The sequence below is a fragment of the Neophocaena asiaeorientalis genome, unplaced genomic scaffold, assembly GCF_003031525.2.
Source record: "Neophocaena asiaeorientalis asiaeorientalis breed wild unplaced genomic scaffold, Neophocaena_asiaeorientalis_V1.1 scaffold436, whole genome shotgun sequence".
Taxonomy (NCBI): Eukaryota; Metazoa; Chordata; class Mammalia; order Artiodactyla; family Phocoenidae; genus Neophocaena; species Neophocaena asiaeorientalis.
In genome coordinates this window covers 1,019,744-1,042,102 of record NW_020172473.1, presented here as the reverse complement: position 1 = coordinate 1,042,102, position 22,359 = coordinate 1,019,744, and the positions used below count along the sequence as shown (strand labels likewise).

Here is a 22,359-nt window from a genome sequence, read left to right as displayed (position 1 = left end):
CCACTGTCGCAGGCTAATTGAACTCCGCAGATTAATTCCATCTCTTGCTTTTCCTCATTACCAGGCTGACATACCAGTCAGCAGCTCATCGGCAAATTCAGAGGTTGGGATGGCCCCTCGTGGCCCACCGATCAAAACCACACACTAAGTAAGCCTCTTCTGCACGTGATACAAACAAAACAAAACCAAACCCAGTTACGGCATACACAGATCATCCTGACACATGAAGAGAATATACGAAAGAAACGCATTGAAAAGAATACGCAGAAGGGGATTAGAAATGGTACAGATTAATCGATGAAAAGCAATTAAGTAATAAGTAACTGAGTCATGTGATATCACATATGTGGAATCTTAAAAAAGGGCACAAATGAACAGAAACAAACTCGCAGACATAGAAAACAAACTTACGGTTACTGAAGTGGAAAAGCGGGGAGGGATAAATTGGGAGTCTGGGATTAACAAATACACACTATTATACATAAAATAGATAGACAACAAGGACCTGTTGTATAGCACAGGGAACTATATTCAATATCTTGTAATCAGCTATAATGGAAAAGAATCTGAAAAAGAATGTATATGTAGATATAACTGGTTCACTTTGCTGTACACCTGAAACTAAGACAACACTGTGAATCAACTATACTTCAATGAAAAGTAAGTAACTGAGGCAAACTTGTCTAAGCACATTATCCGAGAGGTACGTCACGATTTTCTTAGCTAAGTTACACATTCTATGGAGAAATACAAAGAATGGACCTAGACTACCAACAATTATCATTAAAATAGTCCAAAATGAGTTCTCTCTAACTTGGAAAAAGTATACGCGGAAATGATCATATACAGATAACTGTGTAATCTTCTTTGCCGAAATTTTGCAGGGGAAATTAAATCCTGTTACTTAAAGTCTGGAAATCAGAAAGAAGGCCCTTTCCAGCATCAGCCATCAAATTATGAGGGCTTCTCTCACGCTGGGTAAGTGGGGCTTGTTTTCAGGTTGGGGAAGGTGTCGCGTTGCTGCCCCCAGTAACTTACATGCAACTGACTCTGAGTGTAAATGAAGTGAAGATCCTGGTGTAGAATGAAGGTGATAATCCGTCTGTAGGCGGCAAAGCATGTGGGTTTCACGTGAAAGAAAAAGAAAATCAGATATCGTAGAATAATTGAAAATAAACAGAACCACTTTCATGGTAGCCACTTCCAAAAATGAATATAACACGTAGGCATAAATAGAGGGGAGCCCTGTGCAAACAGTTATGGGAAAGGTGGTGATGCAGCTCAAGAACGCGTTATTAAATTCGTCTCAAGGGACGGACTAGAGATGTGGTTAGTTCTCATCCGCGCCGACAAGCTCTTTTGTAGATAGATGATCTAAACATCCTTTCTCTTCTCCTTTAGCGTGTGTTGAGTAACTTTCTTGATCACGTTAATTAAGTTGATATTGAATTCGCTTGCGTATCCAGAACGTACGTGGATTAATGGTGGCGTTGGGCAAGCTGTAAATCTTATCATTGGTGGACTGAATTCATCCTTCGTCCTGGACTTCAAGATTCTTTGAGGATAACCCACAGGGCCGTGCCTCAGTGGCTTGCTCTGAGTAAGGGAGGAGACTTTTCGCGTACATTTCTCTAGAGGTGTACGCCTATTTGAGGATGTATGGAAGACTTGTGTCATGTCACGGGGATGCCTTAGGCTTCACGCCTGGAGAGGGTCAAGGGAGTTACAGGAACCCTACTTCCAGATTCTGGGGCGCAGTGTTCCTTCCTAAGGTCAAAGTTTCCTTAGCAGGTATGCCTGTTCCAGTGTGCCTAGAACAAAGTCTGTTCTTGCCCCTGCAATCTGGCCTCCAGGTGGGATTCTGGCATGTGGCAACCTTTTAGGGTGTCCTCTGGTCACCCCTGCTGCTTCTCACCTTCTCAGGAATGCTGGTGTCAGCCGTCATGGTAGATCTGATGGGTGCGCTAGGTGATAGCTCTCCTGGCCTCACCACCCAACCTGGGCGCCGACCCTGAAGCAGCCTGCTCGGGTCCAGAGTCAGTCCTCGGGGGAGACAGGCACCGCCTCCATCACCCACATGCCTTCCACTCTTCCTCTGTCTCCCTCAGGTACCCAAGTTCCAATCAAAACAGACACAACAAAATTCTCCTTCTCCACCCAGAAAGCATGCAAAGCACTCATGCCAACGGAGACCCAAGAGGAGAGAGCAGGCTGCCACCCCCATCTTAGTTCCAGCCTCTGAGACATTTTGTTACAGTGGTTTGATGGGTTGAGTCATCTAAGGTGGCAGCTTTCTTCAGACAAAATAATTACATGAGAGCACAGCTTGAAAAGCTGTCCTGTTATTCTACAATCCTCGGTTGAAGGCTGTTGTGTTTTTAAACTAAATTTGGAACAAAAACACGCCTCCTATTTTATCCCCAAATAAATTTACATGGCTTTTTCATGTTTATTTTCCCAGATAAATGGACTACACTTTTCCCCGAGGAAAATACTTGAACTGCTTTTGCCGGTAATGCCAGTTAGAATAAGACCACATATCCAGAGTCTTAAAAAACGAATAATACACAGTGTGCAGATAAGAATGAAAGAGAGTGCCTGTAGGGTTTTCAGTAAGTCCCGCTTCCTTAGACCGTGCCTCACGAAGAGACACCATTAACTCGCTTTCTCCCCTTAATTTCTCTCTCTTTATTAGTTTTCCTCCAACCCTTGCTTTCTTTTGTTTCCTCTGCATTTCTTTCCCACGTTAGAGCTCTTTTTTGTTTAACTTGCCCTCCATTTCGAGACCCGCCTGGGCTTGGCTTTGCCGCGGTGCATGTACTCTGGTGAAAGAGCTGTTGCCCAGGGTAGGTTTGGGCACTGCTGGACGACACCGAATGTGTTTGTGCTGAGTTTTCCTGTCAAGCCCTGTGGCTTAGAGGAGTCCCAGAATGCCATTATGTCCCTAGATCTGCCTCTTCATGTACATAGAACAGTTAGACCCTTTCTGTTACACATGAGAGAAATCCAAGTCCAACAGCCTTCACCGAAATGGGAATTTGGAGGCCAGGTAACGGAGACGTCTTGGGTAGATGTCTTCAAGGGTGTGGTTTCTCTTTCTCCGTCACCCCTCCCGTTGCTCTGTTTTGGCATCACTCTCAAACAGTTCACCCTGACAGTCAAAAGATGTCTGCAGCAGCCCCACTTACGTCTTCTCTCACTCATGTCCACTGGGGATGAGATGCTTCTTTCCCATAAACCCCAATTTAAGTCTCACTTTGTATCTCCTTCGTTCTGACTGGGCCACCTGGAGCCCTGAGCCCGATTACCAAGGCAAGTACTTGGCTGGCGTCTGTGTTCATACACAGAGCTGGACAGGTTCCCTCTGAGAATGTATGGGGGCAGCTCTTCAGTGGGAAATTTGGAGTTGGGTGGATGGATGCCGGGCGACAAAAATCGGCAGATGACACCTGGGGCTCTCCTTCTGGTTAAACGGCAATTGAATTAATGACTGTGCTTCTTTAAAGAGAATAACGATCAAATTTTATAAAAGCAGCTTTCTTTTATAAATGTCCCTGTCTATCTCTTACATTTCTTGTATGTGAACGTTCCGATGGACAGGGTCGTGGCCCACCAGCACCACATGCTAAGTTCTAAGTGCTCGACTCCCTGTTCTTTCCCCAAGGAAGTTTTACAGGGCATTGGTGTTAAGAGTTCTAGGAAAGAAATGGCCCATAGCCACGCACATCTCTTTCTTGTGCCTAAAGATAAAAAAATAATATACACGTCTGCTATTATATGTGTAGACTATTACTTGAGAATATACATGTCCTCTGTACTATTACTCTTTGAAATAAGTTAGTCCTTTAGAGGGGACTTTGTTCTGGAGTACCGTGGCCTTTCAGTGGCCCGTTTGGTCATAGGAGATGTATGGTGCTTCCCGTTTGATGCTCGAGCACAAAACTCGAGTCACTTCACTTAGCAAAATTATAGCGTTGAAGCTGTTCCCAGGGCGGTTCTGGAAAAGCACTTACGGGGGCGCCATCTGTTTAATTCATGCTCAGAAAAAATGGCTCAGTCCTCTGTAGAGTCAGATGATCTTCTGGATTTCAGCTGCTGTCTGACAGGCTTATGGTAGATATTCCAACAGCCTCACACTCCTCCAGACTCAGAGATGTTGAAAGCCATGCCACCCATGCACGGGAGGCTAATTTCTTTGGATTTGCAGTAAGGCTTGGCTTCCATGGGAGCGCGTGTTGTAGTGACGGTTTGGGTATTTTCGAATTGGTTGTATGAAAGAAAACTTGTGCTAAAATAGGATGACAGCAAGCGAGCTGGTTGAATTTGAATATATTAATCCCTGCATTAACATACCTGTGTGCGTGTGTCATCTGTTACTTTTTTTTTTTTAATTTTTAATTTAATTTTATTTTTGGCTGCGTTAGGTCTTTGTTGCCACGTGCAGGCTTTCTCTAGTTGCGGTGAGCGGGGGCTACTTTTTGTTGCAGTGCACGGGCTCCTTATTGCAGTGGCTTCTCTTGTTGTGGAGCACGGGCTCTAGGCACGCAGGCTTCAGTAGTTGTGGCTCGTGGGCTCAGTAGTTGTGGCTCACGGGCTCTAGAGCGCAGGCTCAGTAGTTGTGGCGCAGGGGCTTAGTTGCTCCACGGCATGTGGGATCTTCCCGGACCAGGGCTCAAACCTGTGTCCCCTGCATTGGCAGGCGGATTCTTAACCACTGAGCCACCAGGGAAGCCCCATCTGTTTCTTTAATGCTAGAGGTAAAGACACATCAGAGCAGCACACAGCTGATCAAGTGCAATGACAGCGGGTCAGGAATTTGTAACTTGGAAGGGCCAGGGCACTCAACACCTTACACCTGCGTTCCAGTGTGCCTTTCTGTGGGAAGCAACGTCCTGGCAGTTCCTGGCCCTGAAGGAAGTGTTTTCCTGTCACAGTTATGGTGGCAGCAGCCATCGTTACTAAAGATGTATCTTGCTCTAAGCACTGTGCTAAGTATTAAATTATCCCATTTCATCCGCCCGACACAACAGAGGTAGGTGATATTCACTCCATTTGACAGAAAAGGAAACTAAGACTGATGAAGAAACAGGCCCAACGTCAGTACCTAAGTAAGTGAACAGGGGACACTTAAATCCCACCCCCTGCACTGTCCCCCCAGCAGGGGCTGCAGCCTCAGTTCCCTGGCGCTCAGTCAGGTGAAGTGGGCCCAGGGTTGAATGCTAGGGGTGTTGGGTGCTGAGTCCTTTGGAGGGTATTTGTCCTGCCCTCAGAGGGCTGCTTCTTCTTATCTTCAGGGTGCTTATGCCAGCTTGGGAGGCCTGGGTGAGCAGATTTTCCAGGTCTTTCCACAAGGAGCTAGAAATGCCCATGTATCTGTAAAAATCTATTTTGTTTAATGTTGTCGATTTTAATTTCTTTTGAAATGCCACAGGCCACAGATGGCGTGTTTGTGGCTGGCCGCGGCCTGTGGGCTCCCTAAGCCCGGGCCCTCACCTGGTACTCTGAGACCAGGGTGGAGCAGCCCCCTTGCTAACACATGTGATCTCGGGGTGCCCTTATGCGGCCCCCCACTCCTCCAGGCCCCCTTCGCAGCCCCTGCCTCACCTCTCCTCCCCCTGCGGCCCGTGGAACCGACCTTCAGCCCTTCCTCTTCCTGGTGTGTGCCCTTCTTTGCCTAGAACGCCCTTCTCCACTCACATCTACCTTCTGGAGTTCTCTTCCTTCAAAGCACACATTACCATCTGCCTCTTTTATCCATCTTTCCCTTGTCCCTACCCTGGCAATAAATCCATCCCTCCATGCTGTCATCAGAGGAGTGCTTACCACATTCTCCCAGATGCAGGACTCTCCCAGCTCTTCTTCCAGACTGTTCTTTTCTAAAGAAAAGTGACCATGGCTAGAGGGCCTTGATAGCCCTCACTTAGCTCTCTGTAGGTAGGTGTTCAGTGAATAGTGCACTGAATCAAGTTAATCGTTGGAGATGACAAAGGCGGTCCGATCCGAGTTCTGGACAGCAGACGTGAGCCGGGCATTTAGGGATGGCAGGTAAGAGGCGGACAGGAGGGGCAGAGGCGGTCCGTGACGGCACTCACGCTTTGTTCTACTTGCCGCAGGAGTAATAGGACCTCTTTGCAGAGAGAAACAACCCAGTGAAGGTGGGATTATCAAAAGGACATCCACAGATAACGCTCTCACCTTGAGGCTGTTGGAGGGGAAGAGCCAGAAGCAATAGCAGTTTGCCTGCTCTACATATTTGAATACAGAATGTTATCTTCTCCTTTTAAAAATGGGAAGAAACCCCCTGCAAAATGACTTTTATAACCCCTCACTGTAGAAATCAAGGTTGAGTCTCCAATTAGGTTCTCCAGTCCCGTGTTCCATTCAATGAGGAGGAAACGATTCTCTCTGTCCATGTGGGAGGCAACTGTGGTGGAAAAGCTGACATTGGGGTCCACACTTCCCTGACATCAGAGGGGTCGTGTCCTGTGGCGTGAACTTGAGCTTTCGCCTTGGACTGGCCCAGGTTCCCGTTCTTGCACGAAGAGTAACTTTTGGTTTGACGTTGAGCAGGTTTACTTAACCACCTTAAGCACCGGTTTTCTAATGCATAGATGGAAATAATACTAGTAATAAGTTCAGTGGGCGGCTTTGAAAGCAAAATATAATAGTATACGCGGTGCTTAGCCCAGTACCTCTCATAGGGGCACTGAGAAGATGTTAGCTATTGTTAAACTGTCTCCAAACAGAAGCAGTAGGACAGTGGCTGAAGTTCACCATGACTTTATACGGCAAGAGAGCAAAAGGCCAAGGGAAGCCTTTCCTCTAGCGCTTTTATGAGTCACTTGATGAGATTTTAAGGTGGTTCAGTACTTTGTATTCTCCCTGTCGGCCTGTTGTGTTAGAACATTTTGGCCTCTGTGGCAGTTTTACAGAAGGTAGTTTACTATTTTATTTCTGGCTTTTAATGCCATTACATTTAGAGCTCTCCTACTGTAGTAAACATAAACTTTGATTTTGAACTTGGAAGGATTCCTAGTTGGGGCAGTTTCTAAGCCCTTCAACCATGGAAGATATTAGAAAAGCAGCCTTTTCCCTCTGAGGCGACTTCAGTGGCTAGGATTGCCTCTAACTAGCCATTAAACCACTGATTCTTACCATTGGCAAGAACGCCATTCCTCTTCGCCATTGTTAAGCCCAGTTGCCATGTGACAGTTTTATATCCCTAACTCCCAAGTATGAATAGGGAAGGGTTTGCAGTGTAACTTCTATGTCTCTTTGGGGATTCCTGGAGGAAACCAGGAGAGGAAACGAATTTCCCTCCTTGGCCTCTCTGTCATTGTGGGAACCAATACATTTCTCATTGACTGCTGAAGAAATACAGGCAGTATTTTCCGGTTGTACAATAACTGTCCAGAAAGCAGGTACCTTTGGTAACACTATCTCACCTAGTTCTGCTTTCCTCAGAAACTAGAATAAGGGAATTATGGCTTGAGTTGCAGAATGTAGAATTGCTACTTAAAAAAATTTCAGAGGATAAACTCATTACCCAGGACACAGGACTGATTCAGCAGCTCAGAGCCTAAGATGAGCTCATCTACCTAGAAAATCAAAGTTGAAGTAGGCCGTCTGCCTAGGAGGTTGAAGGTGAAGCTGCCTAGAAGTTGAAGTGCGTTTTGTGTCTGAAGGGTTCACTGCAGAGTGGACTTTTGTTATTTCCCCTGGAGGTCTTGCAATGAAAGCTTGATAGTTTCTGTTCTTTGTTCAGCAACAATTTACATGTCTTTCGTCTATAAATTCTTCCAAGTAACATAGAAGAGCTTTCTCTTGTAAAAGATATATAACCATGCTTTAGTATTAGAAAACCTTTTCTAGTGTCATAAGCAATCTCATGAAAATGCACATAAAATTTTTTTTAAATGCATGCGAAAATGCATATTGTCTGCTCTCCAGTGAAATCCTATGGAAAGACATAGTATTTATATTCATTTTGAGTATCTGTTACTCATAAAATAGGTTTGGTAGGCTACTGAATGGAAAGACTCATTCTGGAGCAAGTTTAGTTTACAGGGTTTTTACTGGGGGATTTTTGTACCTCAATTGTTTCTATTTAAAAAGTAGAGTAGATTACATGGGTACTCATCTATTTATTTGTCCGGATTCACTTATTTTGGGCTTCTATTTGTTAATGAATCGTTACAGTACGTATCGAAACAGATATTGTTATGGTTATAAATTAGGCTTATTTTTGAAGGCTACTCTAACCTCTAAACCCATTAGGTACTATATTCCAAAGGTGGACTGCGGCGTACTTAGTCTTTATGGCCTTCTCAGAGTTCTGACATTTTTGCTGACATTATTATTAGTAGCCTCTCTGACCCTGGTCTCAGTAAAGCCTCTGTTACGTACTGGGATCAGCTCTCAGGAAAGCCCTTTAAAGCCACCGTGCTTACGTGTGTACCTGGATCTCAAAGAAGGTAAGCAGGCGGAAACTTGTAAAAAATAATCACCTCTCTTAGACCTTCTTCTTAACGTTAGTCAGAAGAAATAGTGATCCCTGGTTTGCATCAGCTCAGCCAGAACGTGGGGCATGGATGTTAGTCAATTAGGTTTGCAAAATATGAAATGTTGTGAATGCTCCCAATATCAGATACGCCCAGTTCTGTGTACCATTCAGGCATGAGTTGAAAACGTCAACTCCAGTGATAAATATTTGAGACTATGTGTGTAGCTACCTCACTCTGTTGATTTGCATGATAGAGTTATGTGTTACTGAGTTAATTAAAAAACTTCCGGGGATTCTTGGTGCCTTTGATCACCCACATAGAGGTGGAAGTATCTGGAAAAAAGCAGGTGACCATGCAGGGGTGTGCCTCTGCAGAGTTCCTGCTGTCCATAGGCCGGTGTCCTCTCTCTTGTTTTCCAGTTGTTACTATCAGATCCTTTCACTGTAGTCCCGCTTTGTTTTCTTAGACACACTAGAGAGATTAAACATCCAGGCACAGAGTCATAAGGATGGAAAGTTTATGAGGTTGACTCTAGAAAGACTTCTGTTCTCCGAGGCACGTTCTCTGAACCCCTGGGAAGAGGCCCTGCCACACGGTGGGATTCTGTCCCTGTGGTCACAGCCCCGGCTGCCACATGATGGCAGTCAGATCCCGTGCTGGAGGCCCTCACAAGCTCCCAGGCTGGTGTTCCCTTTTTCTCAAAGGCACAGACGAATCTTGCTGTCCTATAAAAGAAGAACTGTTTACAGCCTTTAAAACAAGAATCCCTGTTCAAATTCTAAATAACAGGTTATAGTTTCCAAAACAGTGCTGCTTTATTTAAATATCCCACATATTGAACACATGGCTGGACTTTCATCTCTAGGCTTGCTCCTCTGGGTGGCTTGTTTCCATGGCGCCCGAGTAAGCCTGGGAAACCAGGAAGGACAGGCAGAAAAAGACAGGCCCTCTTCCTCGGGAGGGTGGATTGTAAGTTTTGAGATCCGGGGAAGATGAAGAGTTTCAAGGATTTCTTTCCACATCAATGGGAAAACGCAGCAGCACACGCATTTCAGTTGTGTGTTGCTTACAGAAGCTTAGATGAGCGAAGACCTGGGGAGAGCAGTATAGCGCAATGGGGTCACTGTGACTTTGAGACCCAGCTCTGTCCATAAGGAAGTGCACCATTCTGGCCCCTGGTCCATCTTTATTTCCTTCTAGTGGCTGCTCTCTTTGTAGTTTCCACCAGTAATCACTATTTCTGCTGTTGCTCTGGATTCGATCTCGTTTAAATAAATTTATCTCTGCTCTAGCTCTGAACCAAACTAGTTGTCCAGAGATAAACCAGAGAGCAAGAAAACCAAGGCCAGATGTGCAACGGCTGCTCTGTTGTAGTTCAGAGTGTGATTACTGCAGGGTTGGAATATTTCCATTTCCATCGCTGTTTTAGAGGAAGAAATGTCTCTTGAAACTTAGCACTTTCGCATTATATTTATTAATATGGGGGGAAATCTCCAGCCTTAAGTTAGTGAAACAGAGACTATGTTTTGAGGTTTTCTTTTTTAATTGAAGTATGGTTGATTTACAAGGTTGTGCTAATTTCGGGTGGACAGCAGAGTGATTCAGTTATACATATATATTCTTTTCCAGATTCTTTTCCCATATAGGTTATTATAAAATATTGAGTAGAGTTCCCTGTGCTATGTGGTAGGTCCTTGTTGCTTATCTGTGTGTTTGGTTTTTTTTTTGCGGTCCGCGGGCCTCTCACTGTTGTGGCTTCTCCCGTTGCGGAGCACAGGCTCTGGACGCGCAGGCTCAGCGGTCATGGCTCACGGGCCTAGCCGCTCCGCGGCATGTGGGATCTTCCCGGACCGGGGCACGAACGCACGTCCCCTGTATCGGCAGGAGGACTCTCAACCACTGCGCCACCAGGGAAGCCCTGCTTATCTGTTTTATATACAGTAGTGTGTATCTGTTACTCCCAATCTCCTAATGTATCCCCCCCCGCCCCAACAGAGACTTTCTGGATGATCCTTGAGCTCACAGCCCATAGAATAACTGCTATTCTCTCAGGAGAATAAGTAGCAGATAGTCTGAGAGAGATACAAGAAAAGGAAGATGGGTGGGAATTCTTGGAGGGTTGGTATAGGAAGAGTTCTGTCCACTGAGTGATTTTTGTGACATCATAGCCTCTTTGGATCCTGAGTGGACAAGCTGGCGCCTGTGGATTACAACTTCAACATTAGGACCCCAGAAAACTATGCCACACGAAGAAGATAAATCTCTTTATCCTCTGGAAGCAGCGTTACACGTCTCCTCCTGGCCAAATAGGAAGCTCATATACACATGACAAGATGGGTTTTCTGGTGAGGACATACCAGTCATAAAGCTCAGAAAAGAATCTTTCTGGGACTTCCCTGGTGGTGCAGTGGTTAAGAATCCACCTGCCAATGCAGCGGACACGGGTTCGTGCCCCGGTCCGGGAAGATCCCACATGCTGTGGAGCGGCTGAGCCCGTGAGCCATGGCTGTTGGGCCTGCGTGTCCGGAGCCTGTGCTCCGCAGCGGGAGAGGCCACAACAGTGAGAGGCCCACGTACCGCAAAAAACAAAACAAAACAAAACAAAAACAAACATGCAAAAAATTCAGCTGGATTGACACTTCCTTTTGGACCGTTTTTCCTGCCAGGAGGCCCTGGCAGGAGGAAGGTTGCTCTGAAATAACTTTGTTACACCTTCGACAGTAGTCTGTTCTTAGTTTATTTCAGTTGGCAATAGAGGGCGCTGTACACCGTCTAGATTTTCTCACATTTCCATACTGCTCCTGCCTATTTATAGTCATCACCTACGTTACCTACAGTGAAGTCAGATCAGTCTTTTGGTTTTAGTGAAGTTCTGGCATTTGCTGAGTTTTAGGTTTCTCTAAATTTGTATTAACAAGATGTTTTCGATCCTATTGTATTTAGCTATGAAATGACAGAATTACAGTCCTCAGAGGTTTCTGTACAAAGTACAAAAGCTTGAATGAACACTGTCTTTATAAATCTAAATTTTTTTCTCTATTAGTGACACACATTACACCACTAGTATGGTCAGAAAGCAAAAGCACTCTTTATGGAACAATCATAGAAATAATGGAAGGATAGGATGTTTAAGTTTTCAAAATCCATGTGCTTATCCCACCTGACTCATTTCTCAAACCCTGGTGTTAATGTACGATGTTTCCTAAGTGGTTCTTTACTTAGAAACCATTATTGAATGGTTATTGAAGGAGGCCTTTATTGAACGTATCATCAAATAGCCATAAATCATGTCTCAAAAATGTAGAGAAATCTGTGTGTTTGTGAGCACGTATGTGAGAATAGTGGACGTATTTTAAACACTGTTCCTGTAGAATAAGCATTTGTATATTTGTGAATACAGTAGTAGGGAGTTGGGAAAAAGAAGGGTCTAAAAACTTGTTAGAAACTTTGTACTGAAACGTGAGATTAGAAATCAGAAGGCATTACTACTCAGCCTTAGAAAAAAGAACAAAATAATGCCGTTTGCAGCAACATGGATGGACCTAGAGATTATCATACTAAGTGAAGTGAGTCAAAGACAGAGAAAGACGAATACCATATGATATCGCTTATATGTGGAATGCAAAATATGACACAAATGAACCTATGTATGAAACAGAAACAGACTCACAGACACAGAGAACAGACTTGTGGTTGCCAAGAGGGAGAGGGGGTGGGGGAGGGATGGAGTGGGAGTTTGGGATTAGCAGATACAAACTACTATATATAAAATAGATAAACAGCAAGGCCCTACTATATAGCACAGGGTTCTATATTCAAAATCCTGTAATAAACTGTAATGGAAAAGAATATGAAAAAGAATATGTTTATAATGTATCACTGAATCACTTTGCTGTACATCAGGAACTAACACAACACTTCAATAAAAAAATAAATAAAAAAAGGAAGGGGGTGACATTAGCGCAACGTCTGCATTCTTGAGGTGGCTTGTGCAGCAACACAACTGAGGAGCCCGCGTGCTGCAACTAAGTAACTAAATAAATATTAAAAGAAAAAAGAAAAATGCTTGAAACAATAATAAGATGTGTTATTTCAGAAACAGGAAGTCCAAAGGCTTGATCAGTGCAGGGTTGGTTGGTCATCAAGAAACTAGTTTCCTTCTGTCTTTCAGCTCTGCCGTCCTCGGGCTTGTCCCTCACGATGGCAGTATCGCTGCTGCAGCTCCAAGGGTTTCTGACTCACATAGTGTCTAAAGGTCAGGAGAGGGATAGTCTCTTACTTTTGTTACCTTTTAAGAAGTAGAACCCTCCTACACTGTTGGTGGGAGTGTAGATTGGTACAGCCATTATGGAAAAACAGTATGGAGGTTCCTTAAGAAACTAAAAATAGAGCTACCATATGATCTAGCAATCCCACTCCTGGGCATATATCCAGAGAAAACCATAATCCGAAAAGGTACATGCACCCCAATGTTCATTGCAGCACTATTTACAATAGCCAAGACATGGAAGCAACCTGAATGTCCATTGACAGATGAATGGATAAAGAAGATGTGGTACATATATACAATGGAATATTACTCAGCTATAGAAAAGAAGGAAATAATGTCATTTGCAGCAACGTGGATGGACCTAGAGATGATCATACTAAGTGAAGTAAGTCAGAAAGAGAAAGACAAATACCATATGATATCACTTATATGTGGAATCTAAAAATGATACAAATGAACTTATTTACAAAACAGAAACAGACTCACAGACTTAGAAAACAAACTTATGTTTACCAAAGGGGAGAGATGGGGGGAGGGATAAATTAGGAATTTGGGAGTAACATATACATACTACTGTATATAAAGTAGATAATCAGCAAGGACCTGCCGTAGAGCACAGGGAGCTCTGCTCAGTATTTTGTAGTAACCTATATGGGAAAAGAATCTGAAAAAGAATACATACATATACATATATGTCTATAATGTAACTGAATCACGTTGCTGTACACCTGAAACTAACATAACATTGTAAATCAACTCTACTTCAATAAAAAATAAATAAATCAAAAAAAAATTTTAAAGGTAAAAACACTGAAAAAAAAAGAAGAAATAGAAAAACTTGCTCGTGAGCATCCTTATCCACGGCTGCCTCCCCTTTGCTCTGCGGTAGCCTCTTAGAATAGCATTACACTCCTGTGCTAGGGCTGGCCGGGGTGGTCGGAGTTCTCATGATGGGTGTGGGATGACCGGGATTTACCCCAGAGGCCAGGGAGGGACCTCATCTCTTCTGAAGCACACCGTCTTGGATGATTGCATAAAACTGGAGTTCCATGTTGAATGTGTGCAAGGTGATAGCTCTTCTGCCTGAAGGTGGCATGGCACACGCAATTTTCGACTTTGAACCGCTCATGCAAGGTGGCAGAGGCTTACCCGTGACCTGCATTAAGGATCCCTGCTGCCCTTGTGTTTGCATGTAATAAGTAGATGACTTCTGGTACTTCCAGGTAACCGAAGCATTTGTTTTGCCCATCCTCAGAGACATACAGAGCAGCTCGTCCAGTACCACAACTTCCGAGAGTCAAGATCCTTCTTCAGGGGACCCTGTGGTCAGTGCCTTGCAACAACAGCTGTTGCTGATGGTGGCTCGGAGGACCCAGTCAGAAACCCCACGGGTACGTCCCAGCATTACCGTTTGTGAATGTTCCAGAAGCAGGGATCCTGAAACCCGTTTCCAGGTTGGATTCCCTAATAGAATTAGCCCAGTCTTGTCCTGAATTTTATGTCAGCTGGGTTGTGGCTATATCACTTTGTGGTAGTCTACTGAACAAATGTGAAAAGAAACCTCTTAGATAACAGGTACCCTTCCGTTCATGCTAGCGGGATTATTACCGTCTTAATTGCTCTTCCAAAAGCATTAGAAATTCATTTACATTGATCTTTGGTTGCCGGGATGCACAAATTCCACGAGAGCTCACTTGGTTAGGATGGCATTTTTTCCCCCCATGGTTTGGAAAATATCTGGATTTTTATTAATTTATTATAGCCTTATATTTTAAGCACGCAGAGATTTTTAAAGAGAATCTTGGCTTGAAGAGAGACTTTATTCTTGGAGCAAATGACATGATCATCAAGGGGCTTAAAAGATGAAGCCTTGCACTGTTTTACTAAGAGATAACTTCCTGATGTTCATTCAGTTATTCACTACACCTTTAATGAGACTCTGTGGGACACAGAGCAAAGAAAAGATAACATGGGAGCAAAGACATACAACCAGTTATGAATTTAGAGCTCCAGATTCCATCAGGGCATTTGGAGAATGAGGATGGAGAAGGCTCCTTAGGAGAAGAGACATTGGGCTAGACCTTGAAGGAAGGTGGATTTCAGTAAGTACAGATTGAAGGAAGAGGGTGATAGATGGGATACTGTCAAGTTAGTGTGAAGTTTCTTTATTGCTGTGTTTACCTTCCTCCTGACAATGTTTTGATTTATTCTAGAGAATCTCACCTATAAAAAGAAATAAAGAGTTTTATATACATTTTCATGAGTGCTTAACCAAATTTTTCCAAAAGATGCTTGATAGGAATCTTTACGCTATTTTTCAGACGTGCAGAAAAAACGTTGGGCTATCTTCTAACTGACCGCATGTTTTTCTGGAGTCTTTATTCTTGCTGACTGGGTACGAGTTGGGAGGGCTGCATAGGGAGGACTTGAAAAAGCGAGTGAAGGGTAATCGGTGCACTCAGGCTTGAAGGAGCTTCGGTAGGAATAAGCATTCAGTTAACTCAAAGGGTCAGTCTTCAGGGCTGTCTTCCCTTTCGTGTACTGGGTCTCTCCTACCCCTCCTCCCTTCGAGGACATCTGGGTGCAGGAGGAAGCTTTCCAACACCCCGGGAGGCGAGTGGAGGTGACAGCGAGCCTCTGATGGCTGAGCAGGCAGGGCTGGTCCAGCAGATGCCTGGTCCCTGGGCATGCTGGGTGGTCCTGCCCAGTTAGGGTGCAGCGCTGGGGTCTCCCACCCTGCCTTTAGCCTCCAGCTCTGAGGACCCTGCATTCTGCGGCCTCCCCCTCTCCCTCAGTATCTTTCGGTCCACCAGTCTTTTCTATGTCTGCGTGTGCTCCCCTGGGCTCAGACCCCAGCTGTGCCCTCTGCACTCCGTGCCCTGTGTCCAGCCCCACCATGGCGGCCAGTACTAGTTCCCACCACAAGCCTTAGTGCAGGGGCGGCCCTGCAGAATGTGGGTTTTCTCTGAGAAACTTGCCTTCTCCTGAGACAGGCCTGGGTAAGCTTCAGCTCCCTACCACCCTTCCCCGTCTCCAGAGCATCAGTACTGAACCCACAAGGAGGGGAAGGTTATATAAAAATATTCAGGTAGTTTGGGAAGATGCAAATATCTCAGATCCTGTGGGTGGCAGAATCCTAGGGAAACTAGGAATTTCGGATTGTCAGAGATGCAAATCCATTGACTTAGCGTCTGAAAAACATCCCAGGTAGAACAGAAACTCAGAGATAAGTAAATATTGCATGGATAAAACAGAAAGAGTTACAGTACTCCTTATTTTACATTTAAAATTCTGTTAAGTGGCATGATTATGTAAATGAGTATATAAAAAACTAAATTTATGTATGTATTGTTTCACCTTTAACACTTAACCAAATTCATTGATGAACTTCAACTTTTTAAACTTTCTTAGTTTTAAGTAGAATTTATAAACAATTTAAGTTTTACTCTAGGTAGGTACAGAGGAGGGAAAATGAAGATTGCTATCCAGGCTCCTATATAGACCCTAAATATTTATAAAGGTCTCATATCGAAAAGAATTCTTTAGTTCTACCGTTTAGTTTTCCAAGTTTAATTGATATCACCAGGGAATTCAGTTAGGTTTTGGCCACGAAATAAAAATTAAGTTGGTTTCCTGGTCATCATCCCACACACATTTGGTAAAGATTTACTGTACCTTCAGCCCTGTGCTAAGGGCGAGGTAAACAGTGGGAAAGAGCCTCAGCCTCTGCCTTCAGGCAGTCTGTAATAACTGGTCAACCAGTTCAGTTCTGTAGGATGGAGCCTGTGATAAGGACAGGCTCGGGTGCTATGGGACGCACAGGAGGCCCCAGGCAGGACGCAGGGGATCAGGAAGGCTTCCCCGGTGAGGAGAGATCTCAGCCGAAACGCGGAGGATGAGTTGAAGGTGGCAGAGAAATAACCTGGGTGTGGCCTGCAGGTGAGCTCACTGCCTGGAGAGTGGAGGCACAGGGATAGCCACAACAGGAGGAGCTGATTCTTAGATAGTCCAGCAAAACCCAGCCCTATTCCTTAGGGCTCTGCAGACTTCCCGTCCCCCATCCTCCCTCCCTCCCCCCTCCCTTCTTCACAGCTGTTGAGTGCAGCATGTGTCACCTGGGACACCCTCACCGCTACTTCAGTTTTGTAGGTAAGTCCATTTGTATCGTATTTTAGATTCCACATAGAAGTGATGTCATATGGTATTTGTCTTTCTCCTTCTGACTTACTTCGCTTAGTATGATCATCTCTAGGTCCATCCATGTTGCTGCAAGGGTACCATTATTTTGAACAGTAGATCTTTTCAGGTAGATTGGGGGAGGGGCATGGACCTTTACATTCTTTTTAAAACATTTTTTTATTTTTAAAGATTTTTTTTTTTGATGCAGACCACTTTTTTTTTTTTTTTTAAATCTTTATTGAATTTGTTACAATATTGCTTCTGTTTTCTGTTTCGGTGTTTTTGGCACACGCATGTGGAATCTTAGCTCCCCGACCAGGGATCGACCCCGCACCCCCTACACTGGAAGGCAAAGTCTTAACCACTGAATTGCCAGGGAAGTCCCCTTTATATTCTTAAATGTTTTAATTCTACCAAAGATTATTTCTGAAATGTACTATATACTTCTGTACCTTCTTAAACTGAACGTGCTGATCATTATTTAAGCTGTTCTTGATAATTCAGGTTCACGAAACGGACCTTGGTATTGTGCTGTCAGTACAGATCCATATGGGGGCTGGTGAGCAAATGCAATGATCTTGTTTCTTAAAAAGGACTTGTGTTCAATTTACACCCCGTCCCCCTACTTTTACTAATCTCTTTCTTCTGATCGTAGAATAAAACTTGCAGGCCTGACTTGCAGGCAGCGTGATGCGATTGTTCTTGGGTGAGGCTTAATTAATGAATCAGAGACAGACCCGGCCTCTTGGTTAGTGTGTCTCTGTGTTTACCTAAGTCATAGATATGGAACCCCCCTTAGTCGCCACTGTGGGTCCTCACCCCTGCCAGCTCCTTCATCACTGATGCTTGCCAGGAGCTCTGCGTTAGACCCCTTTATTCCTTTCTGGGGGTAATCACCTTGTTCGCTCCCATGGCTCACTTCTCTCTCTCCTTCTGGGTATATAGATGCAGATATAGACATGTTTATACTTGTATGTATGTGTGTGTCACCATGTTACACAGGCTGGTTGGCTTGTCTACTCCCCAGGAGTTCCTAAACCCTTTTAAGGTAGAAACTCTGTCTTGTTATTCTTTGAATTTTCAGCTTATATTACATATCATATCTGGCTTATATAACCTGCATAATAAATATTTGTTGGATGAGTGAATAAATGAATGATTAAAACGATGAGAAAAATTTGAATTTGAGAGACTTACCTGGTGGTCCAGTGGTTAAGACTCTGTGCTTCCACTGTAGGGGGTTCGGATTTGATCCCTCGTCAGGGAACTAAGATCCTGCATGCCACGCGGTGCAGGGGGAAAAGAAAATTTGAATTTGAAATTTATACCAGAAAACAGGCTAAGTATAATTGCTGTGATTCACTGAAACATCGAGCCCTGTGCTTCCTTGCTATTTAAAGCAAATAATGAAATTCGATGAACCTCATTTTCTGATAAAGGAAGTTGTTATGGGCTGATTTGGGCTCCCTCAAAATTCATATGCTGCCATCATAACCCCCATGACTTCAGAATGTGACTGTATTTGGAATAGGACCTTTAAAGAGGTAACTAAGTTAAAATGAGGTCATTAGGGTAGAACCTAATCCAGTATGGCTGGTGTCCTTTGAAGAAGCGGAGATCAGGACACAGATACACATAGAGGGAAACCATGTGAAGACACAGGGAGAAGACGGCCGTGTGCCAGCCAAGGAGAGAGGCCTCAGAAGAAACCACTCCTGCCAACACCTTGATCTTGGGCTTTCGGCCTCCAGAATAATAACACCTACGTGGAAGAGTTACTGTGAGGTTTTTAGGATTAAAGATGGCAAAATTATGCCTTTAATAATCAGTGTCAATTATTAATATCATCAAAATTTTTATTAGGTATACGGAACTCTTGAATGTTTCAGGGAGCTTGGGGGATATACAGTTCTCCTGTCTAAGCCCCCCCATCTGTGGTACTTTGTTGTAGCAACCCTAGTAAACTAACACAGAAATCAAACCATTTTTTCTTGGCATTAAATTCTGAGATGTTTCTTAAACAAGGATTTCCATTTAAGCAGCAATAAATAGCACGATATACCAGAATCTTTAATAAGTTTTGCAGAAAATGTAGACGTAGTCTTCCCGTGATTTTTAAATACCAACCTTCCCTAAAACTGCTCTCACTAAAGGAGAGTATTCTTCTTACTATTCAAAAGAATGCTATCACCTTCACTGTTGCTTATCCTTGACCTGTTTACACATCATACCTGAATTCCCACATCACAGAATGGTGAACCATGCTCAGCTTGTACACGTATTTCTTACTTGCTCTCTTTATCCACGGAGCATAAGGGAAAAGGATCTCTTCTGGGGGGGAAGGTTTACTCTGAACCACAAATTCATTGGCGTTAAAAGAAGATGCTGTTCTTGCTGACATGACAGCAGGCAGTTTCCACGAAGCTCTCTTTTCTGTTGGAGTCGCATTCCAGACACAAACAGCACTTAAAATCTCAACTTTCCTGTAATAACACAGCCCAATCCATCCTGTGTATTGCTAACCTGTATATTGCCTTCACGATGGATCGACGTTCCCTTGAAATGCCTTTTGCGTTTATAGTCTGAATAACTCTGTGCTCTATAGCTGAGTCAGGGAATTAGCATCTGGGAACAGAGAGATGGTAAAGTCAGCCTCCTTGGAGGGTACCACGTGGTCTCCAATGAAGCAGGTGTGCTGCCCTCATGCATGCCAGGCATTTTGACATCAGCGACTTTCACTGAATTAAGGAAAAATTATGTAGTCTGCCCAAGTATAGCCTTCTACTTTGCAAGTCAGAGAGAAGTGTGTGAGACCTTTACAAGTCAGCATCCCCTCCATGGCTGCTCTTCTGTGCTGTCTTCCTCCCTTTTCTTATTTTGGTCCTTCTTATGAGCCTCCTGTGTTTTATGTTAGTCAGCCTACAGGAAACTAGAGCCTACCGAAAATCTTTCTGGGAAAAATGGAGGGCAAAAGCAAACAAATAAAAACACAAACTAGAATAATCCACCAATTCTACTTTTAGATGTATATCCCAAAGAGCCTAAAGCAGGGACTTGAACAGATATTTGCACGTGCATGTTCACAGCAGCATCATTCACGATTGTGAATAGCGAATATTCCACCAAGGGGGTAGGGGAAGCAACCTCAGCGTCTGTCAACAGATGAATGAATAAACAATATGCGGTCTATCCATACACCGGGATTTTATTCAGCTTTAAAAAGGAAGGAAATGCTGAGACTTGCTACGTGGATGAATCTTGAGGTCACTATGCTAAATGAAGTAAGCCAGTCAGAAAAGGACAAATACTGTATAATTCCACTTACAGGAGGTCCCTTGAGGAATCAGATTCCTGGAGACAGAAAATAGAAGGATGGTTGTCAGGCTGGGGGAGGAGAGAGTGGGGGTGTCAGTGTTCGATGTGGACAGTTTCGGTTTTGCAAGATGAAAAAGTTCCTGAGATCTCTTGCCATATGATTATTGCAATATGATTATTGTCACTACTGAAATGTATACTTACAAAATGGTCAAGATGGTGAATTTTACATTATATGTTTTTTTAACCACAATTATCAAAAAAAAAAAAAGAGACAGAAATAGAAGATGTACAGGGGGCTGGGGCTCATTAAGTATTTGTTCAGCAAATGAATGAAGACTAATATTTTTCAAAACTGAGTTCCTCTCCATTGGATTAGAGCCAATCAGAGATGAATTTGGGGTGAAAAATGTTTTCAATCTGAGATTAAATTCCCCCATTTGTTTCTGTTTTATTGGCTTATATTTTTTCTATAAATATTTTATTTTTTCTTATATTGGGCTTCACCAAGGACCTACATATTGTCAGTGAAAATATTTTTACTTATAGTAAAATTTAAATATTTATCTCAGCATTACATTAAATAACGTACCTTTCAAAAATTAAGTCATTTAAGGTCTTTTGCTGAATTCTGATCTTTCGTAAGAATTATTTTCATGGCAGTTTCTTGGCCTGACAGCAGTACTTTGATATGTGTAGCATAATTTTAATGTTACAGTGTAATGAAATTGAAGTGAGTTGGTAAAAAAGACCTTTTCTCCAACAAGGACCTACTGAATAGCGCAGGGAACTCTACTCAATATTCTGTAATAACCTCTAAGGGAGAAGGATCTGGAAAAGAATATATGTATATATAACTGAATCACTTTGCTGTACACCTGAAACTAGCACAACATTGTAAATCAAGTGTATTCGTTACGAAAAAGAACTGGAAAAACAGACCTTTCCTGTTGATTACCGTCCTTTTCTTAGGGTACCCATTTTTTATGAACTGTGTTGGTTTCCATTTCAGAATTTGAACATCTGCTTTTAGTACTTTTAAATCAGGAGGTTTATTTATGACAATAACATGTCAATGTGAGACCCTCTCTCTGTTTTTTCTTTCGGCCTCTAAAAGCATCTGAGTCAGGAGCTAGAAGACTCTTCCTGTTCTTCCACACAAGGAAAATTTAACCGAGAACAGTTTTACAAGTTTATCATCTTCCCTGGCAAGTGGATTAAGGTCTGGTATGATCGCCTTACCTTGTTGGCGTTACTTGATCGGTAAGCTGCCGGGCACGTACGCGTTCGGGTGAAAGACACGAGGGGCCGTGTGGCGGCTTGTGCTCACGTGCTGATAGCAAGGAATTTGGCTGCAGGCTGAGGATCTCTGGGGGCATTTTCAAGGTGTCCACCCTGTGTGCTGCACACCCAGAGTCAAAGCAGTGAGATCTTGACAGCTGAAGAAATTGTCATTGAGCGATTACAATGGGAGCTAGGCGAACTGGGTAAAATGGTTTAGCCTTAAGGTTAGCTTTGGGGTCCATATTATGCCTTGGTCTGCTCACGGCCTGCCAATTTTTGTAGGAGGACCTGCGGCTCCTGTATGCAGGACAGGGCCTGGGTGCCTGGGTGTGGTGTGGGGAGGAGAGGAGGAACACCAGGTGGCTGGGGTGGTGATGTCTGGCCCTTTCCTTTCATGACTTGGGTTCTTCTTCTCTCTATCCTGTAATTTCAGGGCTGATCTTTCCTTTAAACCCCATTACTCTTCCCCACCACTGCTCATCAAGATGTAACGCTGTGGGAGCTGAGGGTACTGGGTGGGGAGGTGGAAGCAGAGGCTGGGGGGTCAGGTTGGCTAAGGCGTGATGGAGTTGGGGCCAGGTAGTGGACTTATCCCCACCTCAAGATATACAGAGGACCGCACTGTGGCCTTCAGAGGCTGTGGGTTTGGAAATGTGTGATGCCGTTACTAACGGTGTCATCAGCAAATGCTGAGTTTCACTGTTAAATGCCAGCCAGTGCATTCTCTACGTCTGCGTCTTTATTCCCGTCCTGCCCCTAGGTTCTTCAGAACCATCTTTGTTTTTTGTTTTTTGTTTTTAGATTCCA

General features: G+C 43.8%; 1 protein-coding gene across 1 annotated transcript in view; it reads left to right on the top strand.

The window, feature by feature from the left end:
• Window positions 1-22,359, top strand: part of PCNX2 (pecanex 2) — a 263,859-nt gene that overhangs the window by 35,170 nt on the left and 206,330 nt on the right. The window contains exons 8-10 of the mRNA XM_024738160.1: window positions 885-978; window positions 14,030-14,165; window positions 21,386-21,531. Coding sequence (XP_024593928.1) covers window positions 885-978; window positions 14,030-14,165; window positions 21,386-21,531 — 376 coding nt within the window. The remainder of the gene's footprint in view (window positions 1-884; window positions 979-14,029; window positions 14,166-21,385; window positions 21,532-22,359) is intronic.